The 23451-nt window shown below is 45.0% G+C and overlaps 2 protein-coding genes across 10 annotated transcripts in view; both read right to left on the reverse strand.

Annotated features, from left to right (window-relative positions):
• Positions 1-142: 142 nt before the first annotated feature.
• On the reverse strand, positions 143-12962 carry LOC128411247 (heme-binding protein 1-like). Of its 4 annotated transcripts, none has more exons than XM_053383408.1 (6): positions 12849-12962; positions 8974-9137; positions 6806-6891; positions 2137-2278; positions 1812-1995; positions 143-1502 (listed from the first exon to the last, which is right to left on the reverse strand). In XM_053383408.1, the coding sequence occupies exons 2-6, from the start codon at positions 9119-9121 to the stop codon at positions 1328-1330; spliced, it is 735 nt and encodes a 244-aa protein (XP_053239383.1). In that variant the 5' UTR covers positions 9122-9137; positions 12849-12962; the 3' UTR covers positions 143-1327. The 4 variants fall into 4 exon arrangements, with proteins under 4 accessions (XP_053239383.1, XP_053239384.1, XP_053239385.1 ...); XM_053383409.1 differs by lacking the exon at positions 12849-12962 and adding an exon at positions 10221-12544; XM_053383410.1 differs by lacking the exon at positions 12849-12962 and adding an exon at positions 10170-12544 and having other exon boundaries at positions 8974-9136.
• Positions 12963-15400: 2438 nt separating this feature from the next.
• Positions 15401-23451, reverse strand: part of KLC4 (kinesin light chain 4) — a 71478-nt gene continuing 63427 nt past the window's right edge. For all 6 annotated transcript variants that reach the window (XM_053383414.1, XM_053383416.1, XM_053383415.1 and 3 more), the window contains 2 exons: positions 17650-17707; positions 15401-16570 (listed from right to left, as the gene is read on the reverse strand). In XM_053383414.1, the coding sequence (XP_053239389.1) occupies positions 16481-16570; positions 17650-17707 (148 nt within the window). In that variant the 3' untranslated portion in view covers positions 15401-16480. The remainder of the gene's footprint in view (positions 16571-17649; positions 17708-23451) is intronic.

Below are 23451 nucleotides of genomic sequence, written 5' to 3' on the forward strand. Positions count from 1 at the left end.
GCAAGCAGATGTCTTGCATGTCACCTGGATACTCTCTGGGTGTCAGGGTTTTGTGTTGTTTCTGGATCTTCCATCTGAGTGGTGACCCCCACCGGTTACTGGAGTCGAAGGCCACAACAGTCAGTAAAATGAGATACACAGAGAGGGTTGGGCTAGATTTTATTTCAGGTTTGCTTTGTGCTACCAGCCTTCTTTGGGAGAGGACAGCAGCATTCATGAGTGTGATACCAACCAGTCAATGCACAACGCAACACACAGCGACAAAAATGCTGCCAGCGACAACTTAACACGTACTCTGTGGCCTGCTCAGCTCGCACCAAGCCTGCCTGATCGAGAAACTGGCTCATAGGCAGGAGGTAGCCAGTGGGTGGCATTTATCTCTCTATGTGCTCTTGGGAAAACAGGAGGACTTATAGGCCAGAGATCTCTGCTTCTCAGATCTCCCTTTGAGCCTTAGCCCTCTGGCGGGGATTTCCCATTTGCTCCTGGACAGGTGTTCACATTATTCCAGTCAAGGAAGTCTACAGCTACCTCATCCCAAACTGTGGGAACGGCTCTTCTGCTGTTGGATAACAAAGCTGACTAGCAGCTTCTCGTGCGCATGGCTAAAAGGGATACTCCGAGGCATCAGAAGTGAAATCCTCCTTCTACAAGTAACTTAGTCATAACCTGTGCCTCAGTACACCAGTATTTGCCAGTTATGGGCACGGGTGTAGGCAGTGGTGTTCCAGCCTGCTCTCGCTAGATTCGTTTCAGGATTGATACCTAACCCTTGGAATGTGAGCTGTGGGTTGCACAACAGCTACAATCCCTGATACAATCCCCGAGGAGGGGGAAGGGCCATGGCTCTGTGGTAGCGCAACTGCTTTGCATTCAGAAGGTCCCAGGTTCAATCCCTGGCATCTCCAGGTGGGACCGGGAATGTTTCCCTACCTGAACACCTGAGAAGCCACTGCCGGTCAGCGATGACAATACTGAACTAGATGGACCAATGATCTGACTCAGCATAAGGCAGCTTCCTGTGCTCCTAGTGCGCCTTCATCCAAATGTGGCACGGTTGCACTCAGGGCCCACTGAAGCAGACACCCCTTGTTCCTTCCAACGCCAGCTCCATCGACAGCACCACAGCACCCCCTGCAGGAGTAGGGTGGAAACCATCTCAGGGAGATCTGTACTAGTAACTCCTTGGTTCGCGCAGGGGGGGAAGGAGCACTTCATCTATTCTACAGTGAGTCAGGATGTGCATTCCTCTCCTTCAAAACTGCCATCTAAACCGGATCCAGTCACGGAGGGTGGATTGTAATCTTGTCAGGGATTCAAGGTGCTCTCAATCTGCTCGCCGGATAAACCAGATCTCATTGCGGCGGTTAGGGACGCCAGGGTTCTGGTACGCAGCCACCAAGTAGGTTTCGCGGAGCACATTGTCTGTGGAGCCCAGCAACTCCCAGAGAAGGTGAATCTCCCGTAGGATTGTTTCTTCTGTGGTGGTCCCATAAAACACCCTTTACACAAGGTGAACAACAAAACAATTGCCCATAAAGATCTAGTGCTGTAACTTGTTTCTCTGCTCACCCATCCCTCTATCCTTCACTACATCTTGGAGGGTGGGGGAACTGGAGAGAGCCAGCTTTCTTTCCCGTCTCCATAATAGGATCTCACTTAGCCACTTTCTTCCCTGCCATGCATTCCCTTTCTCCCAGCTAGGATAAGAAAGCTTCCTTCCTTCCTTCCTTCCTTCCTTCCTTCCTTCCTTCCTTTAGAGACCTGTGGCACATAAAACATATTCCTAGCATGCATGAGTCAGGGCCCACCTGGCGATAACCCGAAGTGGTGCTCTCTCTTGTATCTGGATGTCGGGGTCCAAGGGGAGAGGGGGGTTAGGTTGAAATTCTTCAGGGAGGTAATAGGCAGTGATGACTTCTTGAAGCAATTCCGTGCCCTCCTTGTTCAGGTGGATCTCGTTGATCACTGGCACTGTCATCCCCAACTGACGGCCTAGATAAAAACACACATAAAGACACCAGAGAGTGAAAGAGGAGGATCTTCAGAAACCCAGCTCTGGCCTTTCCAGTTCCAGCAGGTCTAGCTGCTGCAGGCTTCCATGTCCCTGCCACGATGACACATGCTTCCACATACCTAGGGAGTTCTCCTTGCAGATGTACCGTATTAGTTTCATGAAACCCATAGAGATGCTTTGCTCATATTTGGGTTCTCCTCTGGTAATGCATGCCCATTTCCCAGCTGGGTACAGTCGTTCCTCGTAGGCTATCTCCTCACACTGAACCAAGAAGGAAAAAGAATTAGTGAGAGCTAGGCATTCAAACAACACAGGATGGGAATTACGTACTGAAAAAGCTTTGGCACTGGAGGGAAGGGAAGAGTAACTCACACTCTGTCCTGTGCAAATGAAGTGTTGCATCTCCACTGCCAAATATTAACTAAATTTATATTCCACTTTTCCTCCGGAAAGCTCAAGGCAGCAGACATTGTTCTCTCCACTTTCTGTTTAGCCTAACAACCACCCTGTGAGGTAGGTTAGGCCCAAAGTGAGGCTGTTGGCAGAGTGGGACTTTGAACCAGGTCTCCCCAGCTTTAGTTCAGTATTCTACACCACTCTGGTTCTTTGCATGGAATAATCAAACAGAAAGGCTGATAGCATAGGCCAGATACATCTCAATATTGTTAGGCAAAAACTGGTAGTTACAAAGAGAATAGAGATTTCTCCTTTGTGACAGGTTGTAACATCTTCCAAGTTGTTGTTTTTTTAAAGAATCAGCTGCATTAAAGCACGCTCAACACAGCATACGGTATTAGGATGCTTTTCACTAGGGTAATCATTATTGCTTCTCTAAACCACTACAGATAATTAGGAAATTCTTCAAAATATATTTGTCAGGATAATAAACGGATTATAACAATGTCCTATCTACAGAATATACTTTAATAAAAGGCGTCACTGTTTTAGCTAATTGTTCCTGAATTAATAAAAGCATTAACCTGGAGCTCCACAGCATTGAAAAGTTGCTTAAATAGTTATTTTGTCAGTTATCACTAGGGTAGGTTTATTATCCCGGCTGTTACACTAAGACGCAAATCTCATCCTTTCCTCTTATGAACACTGTAAAAACAGAGCTCGTAGCCACAAGTATAACCCAGCCCTAAAGGGTGCAATCTACCCAGGCAAGCTAAACAAAAATTACTAAAGGCACAGAAATGAATGATTAATTATTAATGTAAGGGTTTTTTAAAAAGCAGGAGCCGGTAAGTCTGTATGTTTATATTATAGGAGTCAAGTTAGCTAGCTCAACGGAAAGTGAGACGGGAGGAAACTCATCAATGCAGGTGGTAAAGAAAGAAAACAACAAGTGTACACCCAACTCCTTATGGTGCAGAAAAATTATAGAAGGCAACACAATGCCTTCAGCAGTCCCAGGAACTACCCTGCACGTCTTTGGAGCAACAGCTGTATAGACACAATGCAATGTTTCAGAAGACAGAATATCCAACTTTTCTAAGGCATGCATGCAGTTTTGGGTTGGAACAGGACAGAGAGGGGGGGGGATGAAGTGACTCTTCCATAAAGCATTTGCATGGAATTATTATGGCTAACTAGAAATGAAAAAGAAAACTACCAAAAACAAAAAAAAAACCTTCAGAGACTTTACTTTAGGGAGTAAATGCAGAGACAGTAGCACAATTTAACATGGAAGGCTAGAAGTAGTATAATTGCATTAAAGCTGATAAATACCACTTTTATTGCCCTTACTTATGGCCATATAAACTCAGTTCAGATGTAATGACAAACCATGATTTGATGCTGGTTTGGGAATGAGGCAAATGTTGGTCTGTGAAATGACAGTTTTTTGCATTTGGATGAAAACAGGAAACTATGGTTTGACACAAATTAGAAGCTTCTGCTTTTAACCTCACCTTGCGTATGAAGGAATGAGAGAACCAAGAGAGAACACCTACTCATTCTCATAATAATTATTATTGGTTTGTTATTACATCTGAATTGAGTCAAAAGGAATACTGGAAAATATATTTGAAGGATCTAGGATACTTGCAGGAGCTTGAGGGCACCTCTGTGTGCCTGAAAGTCAAGCTGCATTTCAGGAAATGGATGCAGTTTTCTCACTAAAACTGAAAGCTGACCTTGCTTTCTGACTCCATACAAATACAGGTCCAAGGAATCAAACAAAAGACAAGGAAGTGCTTGTAGATTGACAAATATAGACTTACTGCTCCTTCAACAACCAGGGGAAAACAGAAACTACTTTAAAGTAATTTTCGCTCACATGACATTAAAAATAACAGAAGACCAGGTGGACTGAATTCAATATAGACATCTGTATTGAAGAATCCCAAGGTTGTGCATGCTTTTGATCCTGTTAGTACTGATATGCAGAGGATGAGCTAACGTTATGACAACAGGAAGATAATACTAGCGAGATGCCCATCACTGCAATTGGCAGTGGTGGGTGAACAAAAAAGAGAGAGTGTTTGGGAAGGGCATTATGTGAGAGGTAGGCCAGGAGAAGAGTAGCTTACACAGGCAGGCTGATGCACATACATTCAGGCAGAAGCATATACCCAGCAGAAAGGTGGGCAGGTAATTAAGTACCCATTTCCAAGGAACTTGCCCAAAGGCAGCAACCACTACCATGACCATGGGCATTTTCTTCACCCATTTCTTCCTTGCAGCAAAGAGGCTATCTGCTATGGTGCTTCTTGCACCTTCGTGCCAATGCCCAACAAAAAGCTATGTCTCCAACAATAAGGTCACAATTTTGGGATTGGGGGAAGTAAGCTGTATGCGAGATCCTTCTGACCCCTGGATCCAGCAAGTGTTCAAATATAAGCCCCGTGTTGAGGTGATAGCCTGGTGACCGGCTGTTAAGGGAAACACAGGAAAGGGGCTCTGTGTGAGATGGCAAGTGGGTGAGGCCCCTCCAGCAGCTCCTTAGCAGGACAAAGCTAGAGTTTGGAGTTGAGAGTGAAGTGATGCCACCCAAAAAGAAAAAAAAGAGAGAGTGAAGTGATGCAACCTAGAGGGAAAGCAGCCAGCTGGAGAGACGAGCCAGAGCAATGCCTGAGAGCATGTTTGATTTCTGTTTGGATCCAAGGGGAGAAACAAGAGCCTTTTACAGTGTTAATGCTGTGAACTGTGCTATCGCAGGCTCAGGCTGTATATAAGTGTAAATAAACCATGTATCATAAAGACACCAAAGTCTCCGCTGTGCCTCATTTGAAAAGGAGGCATGAACCCTGGGTAAGCACCTGGAACCATGGGAACTTGGCACACTAATTTTCTAGAGCCAGCATAGTGCTCTGTTTGCATTCTGTTGTTCTGTGCTTTGGATGTGCTTGAGAATGATAATTAGAGATCTGTATCTCTTCATCAGACACTGGCTGTGTACACACTATAAAGCGCATTCAAAATGCATAATTTCCCCTGTAGTTTAACCTAGTTTTTACAATTCCCAGCCACCCTTAAGAAACTACGGTGCCAAGAATTGTTTGAGGGAAAGAATGTGATTTGAATGTGCTTCAAAGGTGTAGTGTACAAACAGCCATTGGTGCAAAACTACAGGAAGCTTCTGTTGACCTACTTATGCTAATCACTGTGCCATCACCAGCTGTGATGCGTTCAGCAGAAATCAAGTTATTGTTCCTCTTTGCAGCCTGCCAAGGACATCGCAGGCAGTTTTCCACTAGCACTATTAATAGTGCACCTGGATGCTGAAACATGCAGTCAGAAAGGGATGTTTTTGGGGTGTTTTTACAAGCCCTGGTTCACAGGAAATTGCCAAAAAGTATCTGAAGGCACTTGGGGAAGCACAACAAAGGCAAACAACAACTGAAACTTTTTAAAGGGCGGGGGGGTAATTTTGGGTGGTGGTGGTTTAAGTCACCACTGATTTGCTGCCAAAGTGTCAGAAGGTCCCAGTGAGCCATCCCAAAATCTGTGGTAGCCACCCCTGCTATACAGTATGACTGCATCTTACACCCATTTAACTTGCACGATTTCAACCATATGCGGTTGAAGACAGGCCTGCTTGGGGTTATCCAGCGCATAAAAAGCTTTTAAACTCTCTGCCTTGCTTGGGAGGAAAGGCCTGGTCAGAGCACCAGCTCTGGGATGCTTGCTTGAGATGTTGTGGGGCCAAATGAGTGGCCGTGAGAACTCGCACGTGCATCCCTAGTCTCCCAGAGCCCATGCCTTGAGCGAGACTTGCCCAACAAACACAGCAAAGAACTTTAAAACTCTTTCCATAGTGGGTTCACTTGGGTTACCCAGCGTGAAGAGCTTGTAAGCTCTCTGCCTTGCTTGCTGGGCAAAGCCAGCTCAGCATATGGCTCTGGGAGTACAGAGCATTCTCTCTCATTCCCCATAACCCACTAGCCATGGGGGCAGGGTTGGTTCCAAGGGTTTGGGTATATGTGGTTTCTGTTTATACACAGATCCTTTAGAAGCGACCCACCTGCGTAAGATTTGATCGTACCATATGCACTTACTCAGGAACAAGACAACTGAACTCAAAGAGGCCTGCTACTGAGTAGACAAGTATAAAATTCCAGGAGGACAGATTTTGTACAAGTTTAAGGATGGCAAAAACTTGGAGTGCATTGGAGTGCTGGGAGAGTCACAGATGCTATTCTGAAGAATGTTGGAGGGGAGAGGGACATATTACATGACTTATACACTCTTTTCTCCACAATATACCACAAAGCTATGTCAGCCAGGTATATACACATACATTATTTTATTTACAAACAAGTTTGTATATGTGAGAGTGCTCACCTTCTCATGCTGTGATAAAGTAGCGTAGGGCACAGGCTCTCGAGTCTGGTTATGGCGCGCCATTTGCATTATTGGACCTGCCATCTCTAGCAAAACAGAGTCAAGTAGTGGGGAATTCACTTTAAGACTGAAAAATATCTTTAGAAGTTAAAAAAAAAATCTGTAGAAGCCTACATTTTTAAAACGAGCAACCCTCATTAGTACCTATAGGGTACACTATAGATCTAAACATGTAAAGAGGAGACATAACAGCATGGAGAGCCACCAGTAATCTAGCTCCCTACTTTCCAGCCAAGGAGGCCTCTCCCTTCTCCAGCTGCCACTACAGGACTATTCAAGAACCATATTCTCCTGCAGGGAGGAGAGAGGTTGGTTTTTTAAAAAACCATCTGCTTCTTGCAGCTTGTCTTGGTTGTTGTATTATATAGTTTTGACTGATGCTGGTTGTTTTAATGGGTGGTATCCAATGCACTTCTTCTGTTCACACAAGGTTTTTTGTTTGTGCAACGGAACTCCTGCCCTTCTTCTCCCCGCACCCTCCGCAAATCATCTCCAGAAGGTTGGAGGAAATCCTAGAACAGATTTAGGGAGCATGTGCGGAGAAAATCGGGTCTGAAGGGCCCTCCAACCAGTGGCAGAGAAAAGGGGGTGCGATAGGTGCGGGCCGCCCTGGGTGTCACCACTGAGGGGGGTGACAAAACGCTGGGCGGCACTCACCGCAGGGCCTGCAGCGCGTCTAAGCCACACATCTCTCTTGGGAGCGCACAGGCTCCGCCCTGCCCAAACGGTCCGCCAGCTGCCTCCCCCCCCCAGCTGTAGGGCAGCTGAGTGGGAGGAGGCAGGCAGACTCCAGAGGCCCCACGGTGCACCCCACCTGTGGGTGCACCGCCCCAGGTGCCCGAGCAGCTTCCTCCGCCACTGCCTCCAACCCTCAGGGTGTTGGGGGTGGGGGTCTGCAAGGGAGAGGAGAGGAAAACACCATTGCACGAGTGGAAGTTTGTTGCACTAGTAGAACAACAGCACTGGAGACAACCCACAATTTCTGGGGAGAGCCCATGTACACATACAATCTTTTAAGGATAAGAAGAACCTTAGCTTTTTAGCTTAGAGGAGAAACTGGATTTGCACACTGCTGAGTGGCTGGCCCTTGTGTCAATCATGGAGCCATCTGTTGCTCCTCCTTCCTAGAGTCAGGCTGTGCACAGCACTGATTGGTTCACTTGTCTGTGTCACAAAGCACCCTCCCGTCCTCCGCTGCAGCACATTTCAAAATTTAAATAAATTATTTTAAAAGCCTTTTTTTAAAGCACCAAACAAAGCATTAGAGTAGATAAGCATGACAGCTGCTTGTGACCTGCCCACACCAGTTTACTGTGTGCTTGCAATTGTTGGCATTCCCATTTAAATTGCATAGCCCATTCAAACACTACCAATCTCAATGCTTTTCCTCTGTAAATTTGGGTTTACCTGATATGGGGACAATCCATTAAAATTGGGAGAAATTGGGCTCCATAGCATCTCACTTAGGGATGCAGGCTATTTGTTCTGCTCTTTTGGGGTGGGTGGATCAGTCATCACTTTCTGCTATTCACCTTTTCAAGGCTTTCATTTTTTTCCAGCTGTGCTCCTATTTTTCTGGCATGCTCCTGAGTGCTCGAACAAAAACCAAAAAACTGCAAAAGTATGTGATGAGACTTTATAATTGCCTGGCTTTTGCTCACTTCCTTGATTTTTTTTTAAAGGTGCACTCACAACTATCTGCAAGTATGCCCTTGCTTGTCAAAACAGAAGCAATAAATTAGAAGTCGGGAACAAACACAAAAGGGAGTGCCTACTGGTATGAACAGGATAGGCTGAAAGGGCTCCTTACATACAAATTCAAATATATGTGGATATGGACTAATCAGGTCTAATTCAAATGACGGGGGGAGTGGATTAACAGCTAAATAAAGCTCAGATGTGGACAAGCCCTTGGTGTGTGTGGGTGTGCATGCATTCTAGAGGGGAAAAAAATGAAATGTGGGAACAGTTTTGAGCTAGAGGCTGTGCATGTGAAGGCAGACGTTCAAAGGCAAGTAGAAGCAGACCTCGCCTTGCAGATTAAAAATATACTTCCTCCTCTCTTTGGAGGTGCAGCCTAAAATTGTGACTGGAATGCAAATTCATACCTTGGGGGAGAGACACTTGGTGAGTGCTTGCTACTGTCTCCCAATGAGAAAACAGCCTGTTCTGTTCCTCCCCATCCATTGGTTCATCCTCTTCATCAGGGACCTCATCATCCAGTTCATTCAGTTCTTCAAGTGTAATACGAGCCATAGTAACACTGTAGCTCCTGCAGAAAATGCAACAGAAAATTCTATATCTTGAGCAGTTTGAGTAATGATACCACAGCATCTACAGGGGAAGTGCTATAGGCACAGGATACCATTTTCTTGAGTGCTGTTAAGCCATTTCCCTTCGCCACAAAGGTTTGGGGCAACATAAAGGTAAAGGGACCCCTGACCATTAGGTCCAGTCGCGGACGACTCTGGGGTTGCGGCGCTCATCTCGCTTTATTGGCCGAGGGAGCCGACGTACAGCTTCTGGGTCATGTGGCCAGCCATGACTAAGCCGCTTCTGGCAAACCAGAACAGCGCACGGAAACGCCGTTTACCTTCCAGCCAGAGCGGTACCTATTTATCTACTTGCACTTTGACGTGCTTTCAAACTGCTAGGTTGGCAGGAGCTGGGACCGAGCAATGGGAGCTCACCCCGTCGCGGGGATTCGAACCGCCAACCTTCTGATCGGCAAGTCCTAGGCTCTGTGGTTTAACCCACAGCGCCACCCGCAGGCAACATAGGGTTGTATTAAATGAAGTTGTCCTGCCCATCTTCCCATTGACATGCAAATTTATTTATTGGACAGGTTTAGAAAACAAAGCAAAATGGGAGCAGTATGGGGCAAGGGGAGGGAAGTCACAAAAATATGATTTCCCATGTGTGGCCAGTTTTTAGACATACTGATTTTGGAAGTGTTCATATGCAAGTAAGTTACATATGAACTTGTGCTGTCTACTCAGGAGTAATTACCATTAATTCCATGAGAATAACTCAGATATTATCAAATTGCAGCCTTTCATTCTCTTATTGAATAGAAAAAGTATTTAAGATTCAATGACCAAAGAAGCCCCCAGTATTCAATATGTGAATACCTTATTTATATACAGCTATCATTCATCTATGTAGATGGTTTATCTTTGAAATGCCTTACATTTGTTTGTGTAATAAATAGTAATAATAATTTTATTATTTATACCCCAGCCACTCTAGGCGGCTCCCAACAAAATATTAAAAACACAACAAAACATCAACCATTACGAACTTCCCTGTAGAGGGTTGCCTTCAGATGTCTTCTAAAAGTTGTGTAGTTCCTTACTTCACATCTGGTGGGAGAGCGTTCCACAGGGAGGGCGCCACTTCCGAGAAGGCCCTCTGCCTAGTTCCCTGTAACCTCACTTCTTGCAGTGAGGGAACTGCCAGAAGATCCTCAGCGCTGGACCTCTGTGTCCGGGCTGAATGATGGGGGTGGAGATGCTCCTTCAGGTATACAGGCCAAGGCTGTTTATGGCTTCACATGGAGCAATCATATGCATGTTTAGTTTGAAATGTTCTGCTGACTGCTGTTCATACTCCCAGGTAAGAAAAGGATTGCAACCTTAATGATCCTTAATTTCTTTACATATAAACGTGAAAGCAGCTTCCTAAAGTAGTATTTCATGGGTCTACTCAAGGAACAAGGCATTAATATCTATACAGTGCATAACAATTTCCCATCATTCCATGTCTATTTTACTTGTATGTAGTAAACAATGATAAAAATTTTGAAACTGCTTGGCTAGACTATTATTGCATTCAGCCATTGCTACTAGTTAATTTATGAAATGGAAAATGAGGTAGAAAAATAATTAGCTGTTTTGGTTTCAAGCCAGTTTGCTAGTGGAGTCTGTATGTACAGTATGTGCTACAGACATACATAAATGAAATATATTTATATTTTCCTTGAATAACTCATCTCATATACAGCAGATGTTATCTGTCATTCACATTGGGTTGCAGCAGAACGAGGTTATTTGCACTTAGGTACCATTAAAAAATAAATGTTAAAAGTTAGACATCACTTAAACTCTCATTACTTCAACAGGACTCAAATACAACTACTCTGGCTCCAACCCGTTGTTAGGAATTCTTTAGCATTTATAACTGTACACTTCTCCAAATTATTTTGAAACTTCTACAGCTATTGCCACCTCATCATAAACCATATTTCAAAAACAAATTGTTACTGTGTCATCACAGATTTATTATTATTTTGTGATCACAGTATCCTACCCACACCCAGTCAAAGCAAGGATCCTTGAGGAACCTCCCTTTAGAATTTACTACAGTATTATACCTATTTATTTTAATTCAAATTCTGACCAAGAAAAGGTTATCCTTTTTCTGCTTTGACCCTTAAGATAAGGTTTTCTCCACTTTACTCTGAGCTCCCACATGGTTAGGTATAGCTTCATTAGAAAAGTTATCTTGCCTAATGGTCTGTATAAAACAGTAGGTCAAGATCCACCTTCTGCCCACTCCTGTCTTGAGAGTCAGACAACAGTGCACCATTGAAATAAATGGGGCAGAGTCACAGTACAGGAAGGTTTTAGGCAGAAATACAACTGACACCATATTTTCCCTGCTTTCCATCATCTTCATCATCGATAGGAAGACTCAGGAGATGCAACTTTCATTTGCAGTCTAGCAATGCAGTGATGGGGAAAACACCTGTTGAATTTCCATCAAAAGGGCAGACTGTTCTGTCAAGACAGGGGGAATGGATGGGTGCAGGGTCACAAAGCCTGATGTGCAAGTAGGTGGGTTGTACTGATTGGGATATGGAGCATAAAAAGATGGTGGGGGTTGGGAAGACATGCAAGAGAGCTTCTCTTGGGCAACAGCTGGAGTCTATGCAGGTGTATATGTTGGGGACACAGTGTTTTATTTTCTTTTAAAATATTTTTAAAATTCATATTACGTTGAGACACTATGCAGCAAAAACCATTATACATCTAATATCCTTGCTTTGCATGCAAAAAAACAACACAATCCCAAATAAAATAAGGAAAAAATAAAACCAAGAAGGAAATGACCTACAAACAGGAGGGACAGAGTAACAAAAGCACTATAATACCATGAATGAATGAAAGGAAAAGCACTGTCATTTACTTTGGTGTTCCAGAAACACATAAAAGGCCCACCTCTCAATCAATTTGTTTCCTTAGAATCATAAAATTGCATAGTTGGAAGGGACAAACGTCATCTAGTCCAACCCCTTTATTTAGTAGTGCATTTCTCTCCTTTTTGTAGTGTGTTTTCTAGCAGTTTTTAAAAACCCTCTCTGTGTTATTGCATTGCTGATTACCTTTCTTATTATCATTCTATTTTTTTATATCCCGCCTTCCCCCCCAGACTCAAGGCAGCTTACAGATAGAATCAAAAAAGAAAAGCTGGGGGAAGAAACTAAAAAGCAACCCCTCACTAAAAAGCAACTGAATACTAATAACGTCGAAAAAACAACGCCATGGTACACTCGCACTCGCACTCTCCTTCACTCCGTGCACCCGTGTTTCGAACCCGGGAGCGTCTAAACAATTTAAGTAAGCCAACGAAGGAGTGAATAATAATATAGGAAGGAAGGAATGAGGCGAAAGAAGCCGCTCCAGGTGAGACCGGGGGGCGGGGGCTGCTCTCCCTCGAGTCACAGGTAAGGGGAGCCCAGGCGGGCCTCCCAGGTAACGGTGAGGGGACGGAGGGCGGAGGCAACCAGCACCCTCAGGGGCGGCAGCCAGACGGTGGGAGGGGGAGAACCTGACCCTCAAACTCCGCCCCCGCCCAAACCGCCAATCCCCTTCAGGGGAAGAAGCGCGCGCAGCTCCCAAGCCAGGAATAGAGGAGGGGGTCTCGGGCCCACTCCCCTATTGGGTTGGGTAAAGGGAGAAGCAAAAGGGGGCGAAGCCCTTACCTGTCACTTCCTGCGTTCTCCGGCCGACCCCGGAAGCGATTCCTGCCCGCCGAATGAAAAAGAGGCGGGAGGCCGAGCGCGAGCCGAGAACGCTGTGTGGGGCGGGGGTGGGAGGAAGGGAAGGACAAAGGGGCGGGGCTCCACGTGACGTCACCGAGTCGGCTTTCCCACCAACGCCTCCTTTTTCTCCCAACCGCACAACTTCCAAGGGGAAAGGTCTTAGGAAATTCAACCGATATTTCGGGTTTCCATTTGCAGCGGGTGGAAGGCGGGGCAATGTTCGTGCAGGGCAAAGGCGGCGGAATCTTAGAATGGTTAGGAGAGGGACCCCCAAAGGTCCTCGAGTCCAACCCTTTGCAAGAAGCAGCGGAACGGTTGTTTAAATGATGCGTGTGTTTATTTATTTTTTAAGTCAGCTGCGGGAACGTGGGGAAGCCGAGTCGAACCATTGGTCCGTGGGCATTTCAGTCTTGTCGAAAGGCGCGGACGCGGTTAGGGGCTCGACAGGGCTTTCAAGCGAGGATTCATCCCAGCCCCGCCTGGAGATGCGGGGATCGAACCTGAGACCTTCTGCACGCAGCACAAGTGCTTTACTAGTGAACCACGCAGGGTTCCCAGGTGTATTTGCAGTTATTTGAAGTAAGCGCCGCATCCGTCTCGGAAAGCGGCACAAATGACACCAGTCAATGGAGGATGTTTCCCACGTGCAACTGACACGCGTCCCGTCCGGCTCCTGTGTTCGTTTTCCAGTGCTCCGCGACGAGTAGCACATTAGGTTGAGATACAGCGAGAACGGCATTGCCTACTGATTTTCTACCTGTTGTCCACACCTTGTAAGCCGCAGTGCTGCATTTAGGTGCGCCCTTCTTTTGCCCTACCTACTATGAAAGCACATTTCTCCATGAAAAAATAATCATGATGTGGTATCAACTTCCACAACTTTTGGTTACAAGATAAATGCAAGCATTCGGTGGGTACCATTGCAGAGCTACAGCAGTTGGGAGGGCTACACCTGTACCTGTCTACCATACCGGAAAGCCCCTTTTAAAGGCTAAAAGAAACATAGAATTGGGTGGAGTGGGTGGAGTGCAGAATCATTTATCACTCAGCAGGACTACACCTCAATGCATGAAGAGTGTGTTTTGCGATTGTCTTAGGCTCAGCCTTTTGTCTCCAGTTCAAAAGAGTGCTTGTGCAGTTATGGAATGCTCTCTCCAACCTTGCCATTGTTTCCACAAGGTCATTTTTGTTTTCCTAGTCATTAGGGCAATACCAGTTATTTCATATTGTACTGGTAGGTCTGTTTCTAATATGTTAAGTCATATCATTGTACCTTTTGGTCGACTTCTTTAAGTAGAGAGCAGTGCATAAATTTTATAAGCATAAATCTACTGCATGCTGCTGGTGGGTCAGAACCTTGCCCCCTCCCAACCCCATGGGCCAAGTTGAGCAAGGGTGGGTGGGGCTGCCCACCTGCCAATCATTTTATATTACCATAGCATCAGGTGATCTGTTTTTGCTTGCGTGGTTTGAAATTAAACTGTGTGAGATCAATTGTCTGCTGGTGCTTCAAAGCGCCATGTATGGCATTATGCAAGCACCAATACTAGGCAGATTTATTAATTTTTTTAACATTTATGTACACTCCTTAATTAAAAGACCACAGTGCTTTCAAGGAGGCATGTATGGCTCTGTATAAGCATCAACTATAAGCTGCATTGAGACGCGGGTGCGCTGTAGGTTAAAACCACAGAGCCTAGGGCTTGCCGATCAGAAGGTCGGCGGTTCGAATCCCTGCAAGGGGGTGAGCTCCCGTTGCTCAGTCCCTTCTCTTGCCAACCTAGCAGTTCGAAGGCACGTCAAAGTGCAAGTAGATAAATAGGTACCGCTCGGGCGGGAAGGTAAACGCCGTTTCCGTGCGCTGCTCTGGTTCGCCAGAAGCGGCTTAGTCATGCTGGCCACATGACCTGGAAGCTGTATGCTAGCTTCCTCAGCCAGTAAAGCGAGATGAGTGCCGCAACCCCAGAGTCGGTCACGACTGGACCTAACGGTCAGGGGTCCCTTTACCTTTACCTATAAGCTGCATTAGATTCCATACAAACCCTGGTCTTTGCAGGTGCTGCTGATCCTTGGTGCCTCCAAACCCCCTTCTGACCTAGCCATGTCTTCACTTGCCCCATACCCGACATCAGATGTCAGGCAGGTGGGTGTGACTTGCTTCAAAATGGCTTTGCAGGCCTGGTTTCCCCATCCATCCTAGAGAGTTGCTGCCAGCCCTGTGCCAAGATGAACTAACGGTCTGACTTGGTATAAGAGACCTTTGTGCATTCAAACCACGCTATTTTATTTTGAATAAGAGGCGAGGTGATGCGCTCGTTTAACACCCCACCCCACCCCCGGTAACATTTCTGTCCCTGTACAACAATGCATGCTCATTTCTGAGAGACAGCTGCTCTCTCCCTAGTTTCATTGTCACTGTTGTCATGCGTGGCAGATGTAAAACCCAAGAAGTGTTTCGACAGCAAGATCTGCTCTGGAGACGCTTGGCAAAATGGCTTCTGTGATCGTTTTTAATTATTAAATTAAAACAACAACAATCGGAAGTAAATCACGGGTAGTAACACAGGGCTAGTGGCAGGTTCTCCCTGCGGTTATTTTCATTGCTCTGCACTACAGTGGCTCATGCTAAGGCAGACACAGGCGATGCCAGAGGCTAGAGTGGGAACAAGACTTGTGGAGTGTATACATACCGAATCTCTGTGAAGTCGATGCCTGTCTCTTTGTGTCCTTTTAAGTAAGCGGGCCGAGTGTGTGTATGGACTAGATGGGTGGGTGGGTGGGTGATACAGAGAGAGGAGGTGATTCCAGCCCTGCCCACTGCTGTCATGAGGCCCACAAGAGACCTGAATAAATGCAGCCCTCGAGGGAGCAAAGAGGTTTCCCACCTCTGCTTTGGTTAGGCAAAGTTAATCCCCCACAAAATTGGCTAACTAGCCATCGTATTTCCATGTCCCTTCCTTTCTGCTACTGCAGTACAACCCCCAGACACAAGAATACTCATTTGGCAAGAGCCTAGCCTTAGAAGGCTGCCGGGGGTGGGTGATGGGGGAGATATACTGTGCAAAAATAGATGGTACTGGGGACTATCAGGGTCAGGCACCGAAGGAATGAGCAAGCCAGCTTGAGAGCATGGACGAGAGAGCTTCTCTCAGCAATGCTATCTGGTGGAAAGGATGTACACTAAGGAAGAGGCTGAGACTGTGCCCAAAGTTCAGCAAGGCAGCGGGTCAAGGAAGAGATACTGGAACTCGATTCTGTGCAATCGGTAAAACACAGCTTGCAAACATGGGGGTGGATGCATTCACCAAAGCTGCTATTCCACAGCTGGTGAAGGAGGGAGCTCCCCTTTCCGGTCTGGCAATGGTCCCTTGTGGGTTAGTGTTTTCCAATGACAGGACACACTTCTCTTCCACTGTAGTGATATCAACACGAGAGGCAATAATGAGCATTCTAACATGTGAGGACGTTACAGATGAAGTATCCAAAACAGCGATCAGCTTGAGATGGAAGTATCAGTACGGTGAAGCAGTCAACATTTGAGATGGGGTGCGGCGATCAATAATGTGGTAGGTTCAGTTAGAGGTGACCAAGGAGGTGTGAGAAGGGAGATCCACACTGCTTGCACTGAGGCCTCTGCTCTCAGCCCGAAGACCCTGGGAATCCTAAAAAAATAAACCCAGTTTCACTTACATATTCCAATCTTGTATTCATTAAGACCAAGAGCTTGTGTTAAAACATGAAAAGTAACCAGCAAGTGTTCAGATTTCTCTCAATGTAGCACGGCATGTTAGCCCTGAGAGATGCAAACTGCACCAGTCCTGTTGCAGAAGTGATAATTAAGGCACCCCACAGTGATGATTCAGAAGTTAAGAGGGGGAAATCCTTGCCTCACACTTGATTTCCAGCTTACCCAGGGGAACTTCTCAAATACTACAGCAGCAAATATTTCAAACACATGCATACTTCCAGATCTGTGAGCTGGCTTGCATGTAATGCTAAGCCAAACCATGGCTTGACATGAACATGTGAGCAAATATTTCAAACACATGCATACTTCCAGATCTGTGACCTGGCTTGCATGTAATGCTAAGCCAAACCATGGCTTGACATGAACATGTGAGCAAATATTTCAAACACATGCATACTTCCAGATCTGTGACCTGGCTTGCATGTAATGCTAAGCCAAACCATGGCTTGACATGAACATGTGAGCAAATATTTCAAACACATGCATACTTCCAGATCTGTGACCTGGCTTGCATGTAATGCTAAGCCAAACCATGGCTTGACATGAACATGTGAGCGTGTGGACTCCCAGAGAGAAGAATGCTCCCACTTTGCTCCTCCTCCAGTCCTGCTGCTGTGAGGACAAAGCATGAGCTCAGGTTCGGATGATGCGCTAAACCAAGCCATGGTCTAATTCTCAGCAGCAGCATGGCCAGAAGAGCAAGGTGGCCTAGATCTGCTCTCTGGGAGCTTGCATGACTGATGAGCCAAAGTTTGGCTTAGAATTAGGTGCGAACTGAACCACTATGTTTCCTCCTGCACTTAATCCAGACTATATCCCTTCCAGCAGTGATATCAATACCCACGGGGAATTTACACATTCTGGCAGGTTATACTTTTCACCTTAGCTGATCTAACTCTCTTTCCCTGCACCTGAATATTTTTTTTGTCCATTTGCAGTGAAAATAACCTGCAGCTCATGCTGTTTTGGGAACATAGCAAATGGTGCTCTCACCTGGAAGGAATCCTCACTGGATTTATTCAGGTAGTTCAGTGATGCTGCCCGTTTCATGCTAAAAAAAAGGAAGAAAAAAGATGTTTCCATAGCACTGGCTCCAGGCATACTAGTTTCATTCATCTGGGAATACTTTGGGCAAGAAATATTGACTAAACCTTTTCCACTCTATGTCAGAGAATATCCCTTTGCCACATATCAAATTAGAGATTAGTGTCCTCAACATGCTGATGATACCCAGCTCTTTGTAACAACTGACTCAGGAGATGCTGTGCAAGCCCTAGCCCAGTGCCTCAGTGCCTGTACTCAGCAGTGGGCTGGATGAGTGCCAAAAAACTGAGTCTGAACCCTTCCAAGATAGAGGCACTATGGGTGAGCAGTTCCTGGAAAGGTGCCTACTCTGGGTGGGGTCAGTCAACTCTGGAAAAGCTAGGTTTGGAGTTTGGGGGCACTCGTGGATTAATCTCTTATCAATAAAGACTCAAAGTGACCTCTGTAGCTAGAGGTGCCCTTTACCAGCTTCCTTTCTCAGATGAAAGGAAGTTTGGAGAAGATACTTTTCTCATGTGACATAAAGTGTCTTTCATCAAGGGGTAATGCGGAGTGGTAAAAGGTAAAGGGACACCTGACCATTAGGTCCAGTCGTGGCCGACTCTGGGGTTGCAGCGCTCATCTCGCTTTATTGGCCAAGGGAGCCGGCGTACAGCTTCCAGGTCATGTGGCCAGCATGACTAAGCCGCTTCTGGCAAATGAGCAGCGCATGGAAATGCCATTTACCTTCCCGCCAGAGCGGTACCTATTTATCTACTTGCACTTTGACATGCTTTCAAACTGCTAGGTTGGCAGGAGCTGGGACCGAGCAACAGGAGCTCACCCCGTCACGGGGATTCGAACCGCCGACCTTCTGATCGGCAAGTCCTAGGCTCTGTGGTTTAACCCACAGCGCCACCCGTGTCCCATGGAAGGTGGTACAGACAATAAAAATGACTGGAGATGGTTCAGATGAACATTTCCAAGCCTGGGACAAAGTCTCAGCCTTGGAGGACTTCCGGAGGCGGCACCATCGGTAATGGCGGATTCCCTCCAGCTGTGAGGGGATTACTCCACGGAAATCGGGTCTAACCACGATGGCGACGCGGGGACCCTTTAGGAAACTACAGGCGGGAGAAGCCTGTGTTCGTGGGACTCAGCGGGCACCTTTAGCGCCCCCCTAACTGCGAAGGAACCCCGTAAAGGGTCCCAGAGCGGAACGGGGAGACAGGCGCGGTGCTGGGAGCCAACTGCTTCTTCCGTGGAGCGAAGCCGCACAGCCGTTACCAGAGAGCGCTGACCTTTTTCCTGGGACAATTCGGCTAAAAAACAACTACCCGTGAGTAGGTCAAGTTCAAAGACCCGGGGATTTAAGAATAAGAAGATTAATTTGGCACTGAAACGGGAAGGCGCAAACAGGAAGTCCGCCTTCCTTTCTGTATATAGATCAAAGCAAAGACTGATTAAGCTAACGCTGGAGAGTGGGGGTTAAAAAAGACTTAAATCCTAACGTCAAATCAAAAGATTTCCCTCCTTGAATTGCAGGAGAGGGGAGGGAAGAGGAGAAAATATATGTTGCCTGCAAGAAAAGTGGAGGAAAAAGGAGTAAAAGACCACCACTTAGGTGACTTCAGGAGGCGGCGCCTCCGACAATGGCGGATTCCCTCTGATCTAGAGGGAGAAAGCCCCGCAGAAATTGGGTCCTACCGCTGCAGCAGGCGGTGAAGCCTGCGACCGTGGGACTCGGCGGGCACCTTTTGCGCCCCCCCATCGGCAAAGGAACCCTGTAAAGGGCTTCAGAGCGAGACGGGATGCTGGCGCGGTGCTGTGAGTCAATTGCTACTTCTGCGGAGCGAAGCTGCACAGCTGATGTCGGAGAGCGCTGTCCTCTTTCCTGTGACAATTTGGCTTTTAAACAACAACCCGTGAGTAGGATAATTGAAAGATCGGGAGATCAAAGGAATTCCCCCTTTGATCAAAGGAACAACTTTGAATTTGGCACCGAAGCGGGAAGGTGTAAAAAGGAAGTCCGCCTCCCGTTTTTTGTAAACAGACCGAAGCAAAGATCTTATAAGCTAAAAAGCCGGAAAAAATGATTTTAAGATTGAAATTTCCTGCATCTATAACTATAAAAAAACCCCTGGACAGCAGGAGGAAAGGGGGGAAGAATTTTTGACCTTTTAATCCTGCAAAGAGAGTGAAAGAATACAAGCTTCCATCGTCCCAAACCTGGGGACGGAATGTCAGGACAGAAACTGTCGGTGATGATTACTAATTGAAAACGGGAAAACTACTGACAGACAGAACTAAAAGAGAAATAAAATAATTCTAATGCCGCTTTCTGCTTGTCTGCATTATATTGAAAGGAAACAAAGAATCTGAAAATCGAAAGTAAATTTCCCTTTGTTGGATACACTTTTAAGGACTTTAAATAGTAATTGTATCCCCTAGAGGGAGCTAGCCAGTGTGTTTGTTGCAATTTACAGGGAAGACATAACATCTGTGAAAATCAGACCGTGGGACCAGCTATTTGACCTTGACAGAAAATGAATAGGGAGGAAGCCTTACTTGCTGCCCTTGGCAAAATAAATGCCGTGCTGCAGCAGTTGGATGAGAAAGTGATCTTGATGAACCAAAAGTTGGATCTTATATCTGCTCCAGCTAGTAAAGATGAACTAACAGGAAACGAAGTTAAAGAAACCTCACAACAGCCATTACAGGAAACTGGTTCAACAAGGCAAGTCCAATGGCAGAGGAAGACGGAAGAGGTTGCGATTGCACCTCAAAAGATACAGAGACTTAAAATTCCGCATGACCAAAAGCTGCAACACTGGAAGATTGAACTTGGAGAACATCTGTTAAACTTTGGAGTTAAGGAAGTCATTAGCTCTGGTGGGACTGTGAAACAAGTTGATGATCATTTTTGGAACAACTACTTCTTGGATTACAAATCAAATATTGGGGAGTGGAGTATCGGGGAATGGAGCAATCTGATAAAAGAAAATGGAGAATATTTCTGTATGGAGTTCCCCGGAGATTCACTCCCCAAGGAGAAAGGGAAGAAAACATGCAATAATCCAACAAGGGACAGGGATGCGAGCAAGTTTAAACAGGAACAAGAAAACCTGCAGAGGGGGCACAGAAGGGACTTGAGAGCCTCTGATATTAGAACACCCGATTGATGGATAGAACATAATGGTGGAAGGACTGACATTATCCGAAACCAGGAAAAAGGGACGTTGGATAAATCCAGAATGAGAATCTCTTCTTTATAAACTATTTTACTTTTGGAATTAGTGTAACACTAATGAAATACTAAAATGTGCTGGAAAGGAATTAATTGGCTTTAGCAGAAAGGTGTGAAGGAGTTAAGTTTAAATATGGTTTAAATTCTGAAATTTTGAAACTTTAAGGTTTAGAAGGTAAGATAAGGTTAAAGAAATTAATGGTAAATTCAACTGTAAAATTTTTAAATGGTAATGATGTCGAAACGTAATGAAGCAGCTCTAGTAATAAGGTAAAATAAGAACCTGTAAGAATGGATTGATATTAGATAGAAATCTGAAGTGACAACATATGAGGATAAATAATTAAGGGTAAAATAAGAAGGTATGAATTTGCTGAACCAACTTCTAAATGGAATACAAAAAAGGGAAGTGAGAGGAAGCCAGGAAAATAAGTAAATGAATGGTAAGAAACTGAAAAGAGGGTTTTTGTTTTTTTTTACTTTTTTATGTTAAATTTTGGTTTTTGTATCTTTTGTGTGCTTTTTGACTTTTCTGTCTATTGTTTTGTAACCTTTTTTCTGTTAAAATTTAATAAAAATATTATTTAAAAGACCACCACTTAATCCTTGGGAACGGACTGCCCGACTAATAAAATCGCTGTACTGAGAATCACACTATTTATGGACAATGTTACTTTGTGACAGTTAACTCTGCAAGTGAGACACTTTTACTCTGAGGGTTACTTTGAATTTGGAACTGTTGCTTTTCTCTTTTGTAAAAGGGGGACTTTGGAAAATCGGAAGAGAGACTTTATTGTAACACTATTGATTGCTACTGTGTCCCCCTAGAGGAACTTTGAAATTGTTGCAACTAGCCAGGGGATTTTCCACTCTCGACTGGCCTGGGAAACTTTCAAAGCAAAACAAGTTTTGACTGTGGGATTGACCTTGACTTCCAGATTCCTAGATAAAGGGGTATGGCAGACTTGCTTCAGGAAAAGACAACAAGATCGGGAAAGGTTAGACAGCAGCAGACTTGTGTAACGCAGCAGCGTAGAACATCTGTATCTGCCCCTGCATCTGTACCTGCCCCTTCTGCACCACAAGGAAAAGATTCTGTACAAGGGAAAGATCCTGCACAAGTTGGGCCTAAAGGAATGGCTACTGAAGAGGGATTTACTTCAGTATTAAATAAAATTTTTGAAAGTTTGGAAAAATTAAGTAACCAAGTCACTGAAGCGACTACTAAAATTGACCAAAATACTACTAGCATTAATAATTTGGGGCAGAAGGTGAACTCAAATACAGAAGCTATTGAAAGACTGCTGCAAGAATCCGCTTCGAACCAAAAGGCAGCTGAGGAAGCAAAGGAAAAAGTGCTGGCGGTAGAGGAAAAGATTCCACCTATATGTAAAGAGCTTAAGGACCACCGGTCGCTTCTGTCTATGATTGAACTTAAGGAAAAACAGATTAATCTGAGAATCAGGGCGGTCCCTGAATTGGAAAAGGACAGTTTGAGTGACTTTCTTACGAAGGAATTTGCAGAATTTTGGAACTTGGATGCTAAGCAAGATTTTAAGATAGTAACTGCCTTTAGACTTGGAAGAGGAGGGAGAAAGAACAGAGCGAGAGACTGTTTGGTTACCCTCTGAACGAAAGAAGAGAGAGATAAAATATTGAGCCTGCACTTCCAGAAGTCCTTGGAAATAAACGATTCGAGAGTGGAGATATTCAAGGATATTCTGAAATACTTATTGGATCTTAGAACTAACTACGGAGATTTGGTGGCTTTGCTGAGAAGTAATAGAATTGCTTTCAGGTGGGAATTCCCTCAAGGCCTATCCTTTACATTTAAAGGGAAAAAGTTCAAAATAAGATCAGTGGAAGACAAGGAAAAATTCCTGAGAGATTACGAAGAAGACCTGCAAAAAGAGGCTCTAGAAGGGCTAAGAGCTTTGAAACCAGGAGTACTAGACAAAGTACCACCATCCTTGGGACTGGACAAATTAGAAAAAGTGATACCACCGTCGGAACAAGAGGAATTATTGGGAGCAGTTGGAGGAAAGTAGAATAAATACACCATGTCTCTGCAATTACTAAGTTGGAACATTCATGGACTTAGCTCCCCGGAGAAGAGGAGGAAAGTTTTTCATTTATTGAAAAAGGAACAATTGGACTTAATTTGTTTACAGGAAACACATGTGATAAGGCTACACAGGAAAGTACTGATTAATAAAAGATTGGGACAAGAGTTTATTTCATCGGATAAGGTCAAAAAGAGAGGAGTTGTAATTTACGCCAAAGAGAGCCTGTCACCGAAATTTGTTTTTAAAGATGATCAAAGAAGATTTGTGGCAATCGAAATTCAATCACAAGGAGAAAAATTTTTAATAATAGGAGTTTATGCACCAAATGAGGGGAAATCTGAATTTTTTAAGAAATTGCATGAGACATTGTTAGATTACATGGATCACAACATCATCATGATGGGAGATATGAATGGAGTGGTATCTACAAATATGGACAAGTCGCAGAGACAGATTGTA

Source organism: Podarcis raffonei, chromosome 3 (genome assembly GCF_027172205.1).
Source record: "Podarcis raffonei isolate rPodRaf1 chromosome 3, rPodRaf1.pri, whole genome shotgun sequence".
Classification (NCBI taxonomy): Eukaryota; Metazoa; Chordata; class Lepidosauria; order Squamata; family Lacertidae; genus Podarcis; species Podarcis raffonei.

Excerpts from the sequence above, each read along its gene's own strand:
- LOC128411247 (XM_053383407.1), bottom strand. The coding sequence starts at position 9,199 with ATGCTGTGGTATCATTACTCAAACTGCTCAAGATATAGAATTTTCTGT. Across the intron at positions 6,892-8,973 it reads CCAAGTGTCTCTCCCCCAAG|AGATGGCAGGTCCAATAATG; the intron begins GTATGAATTTGC and ends CTGTTTTGCTAG. Across the intron at positions 2,279-6,805 it reads CTTTATCACAGCATGAGAAG|TGTGAGGAGATAGCCTACGA; the intron begins GTGAGCACTCTC and ends TTCTTGGTTCAG.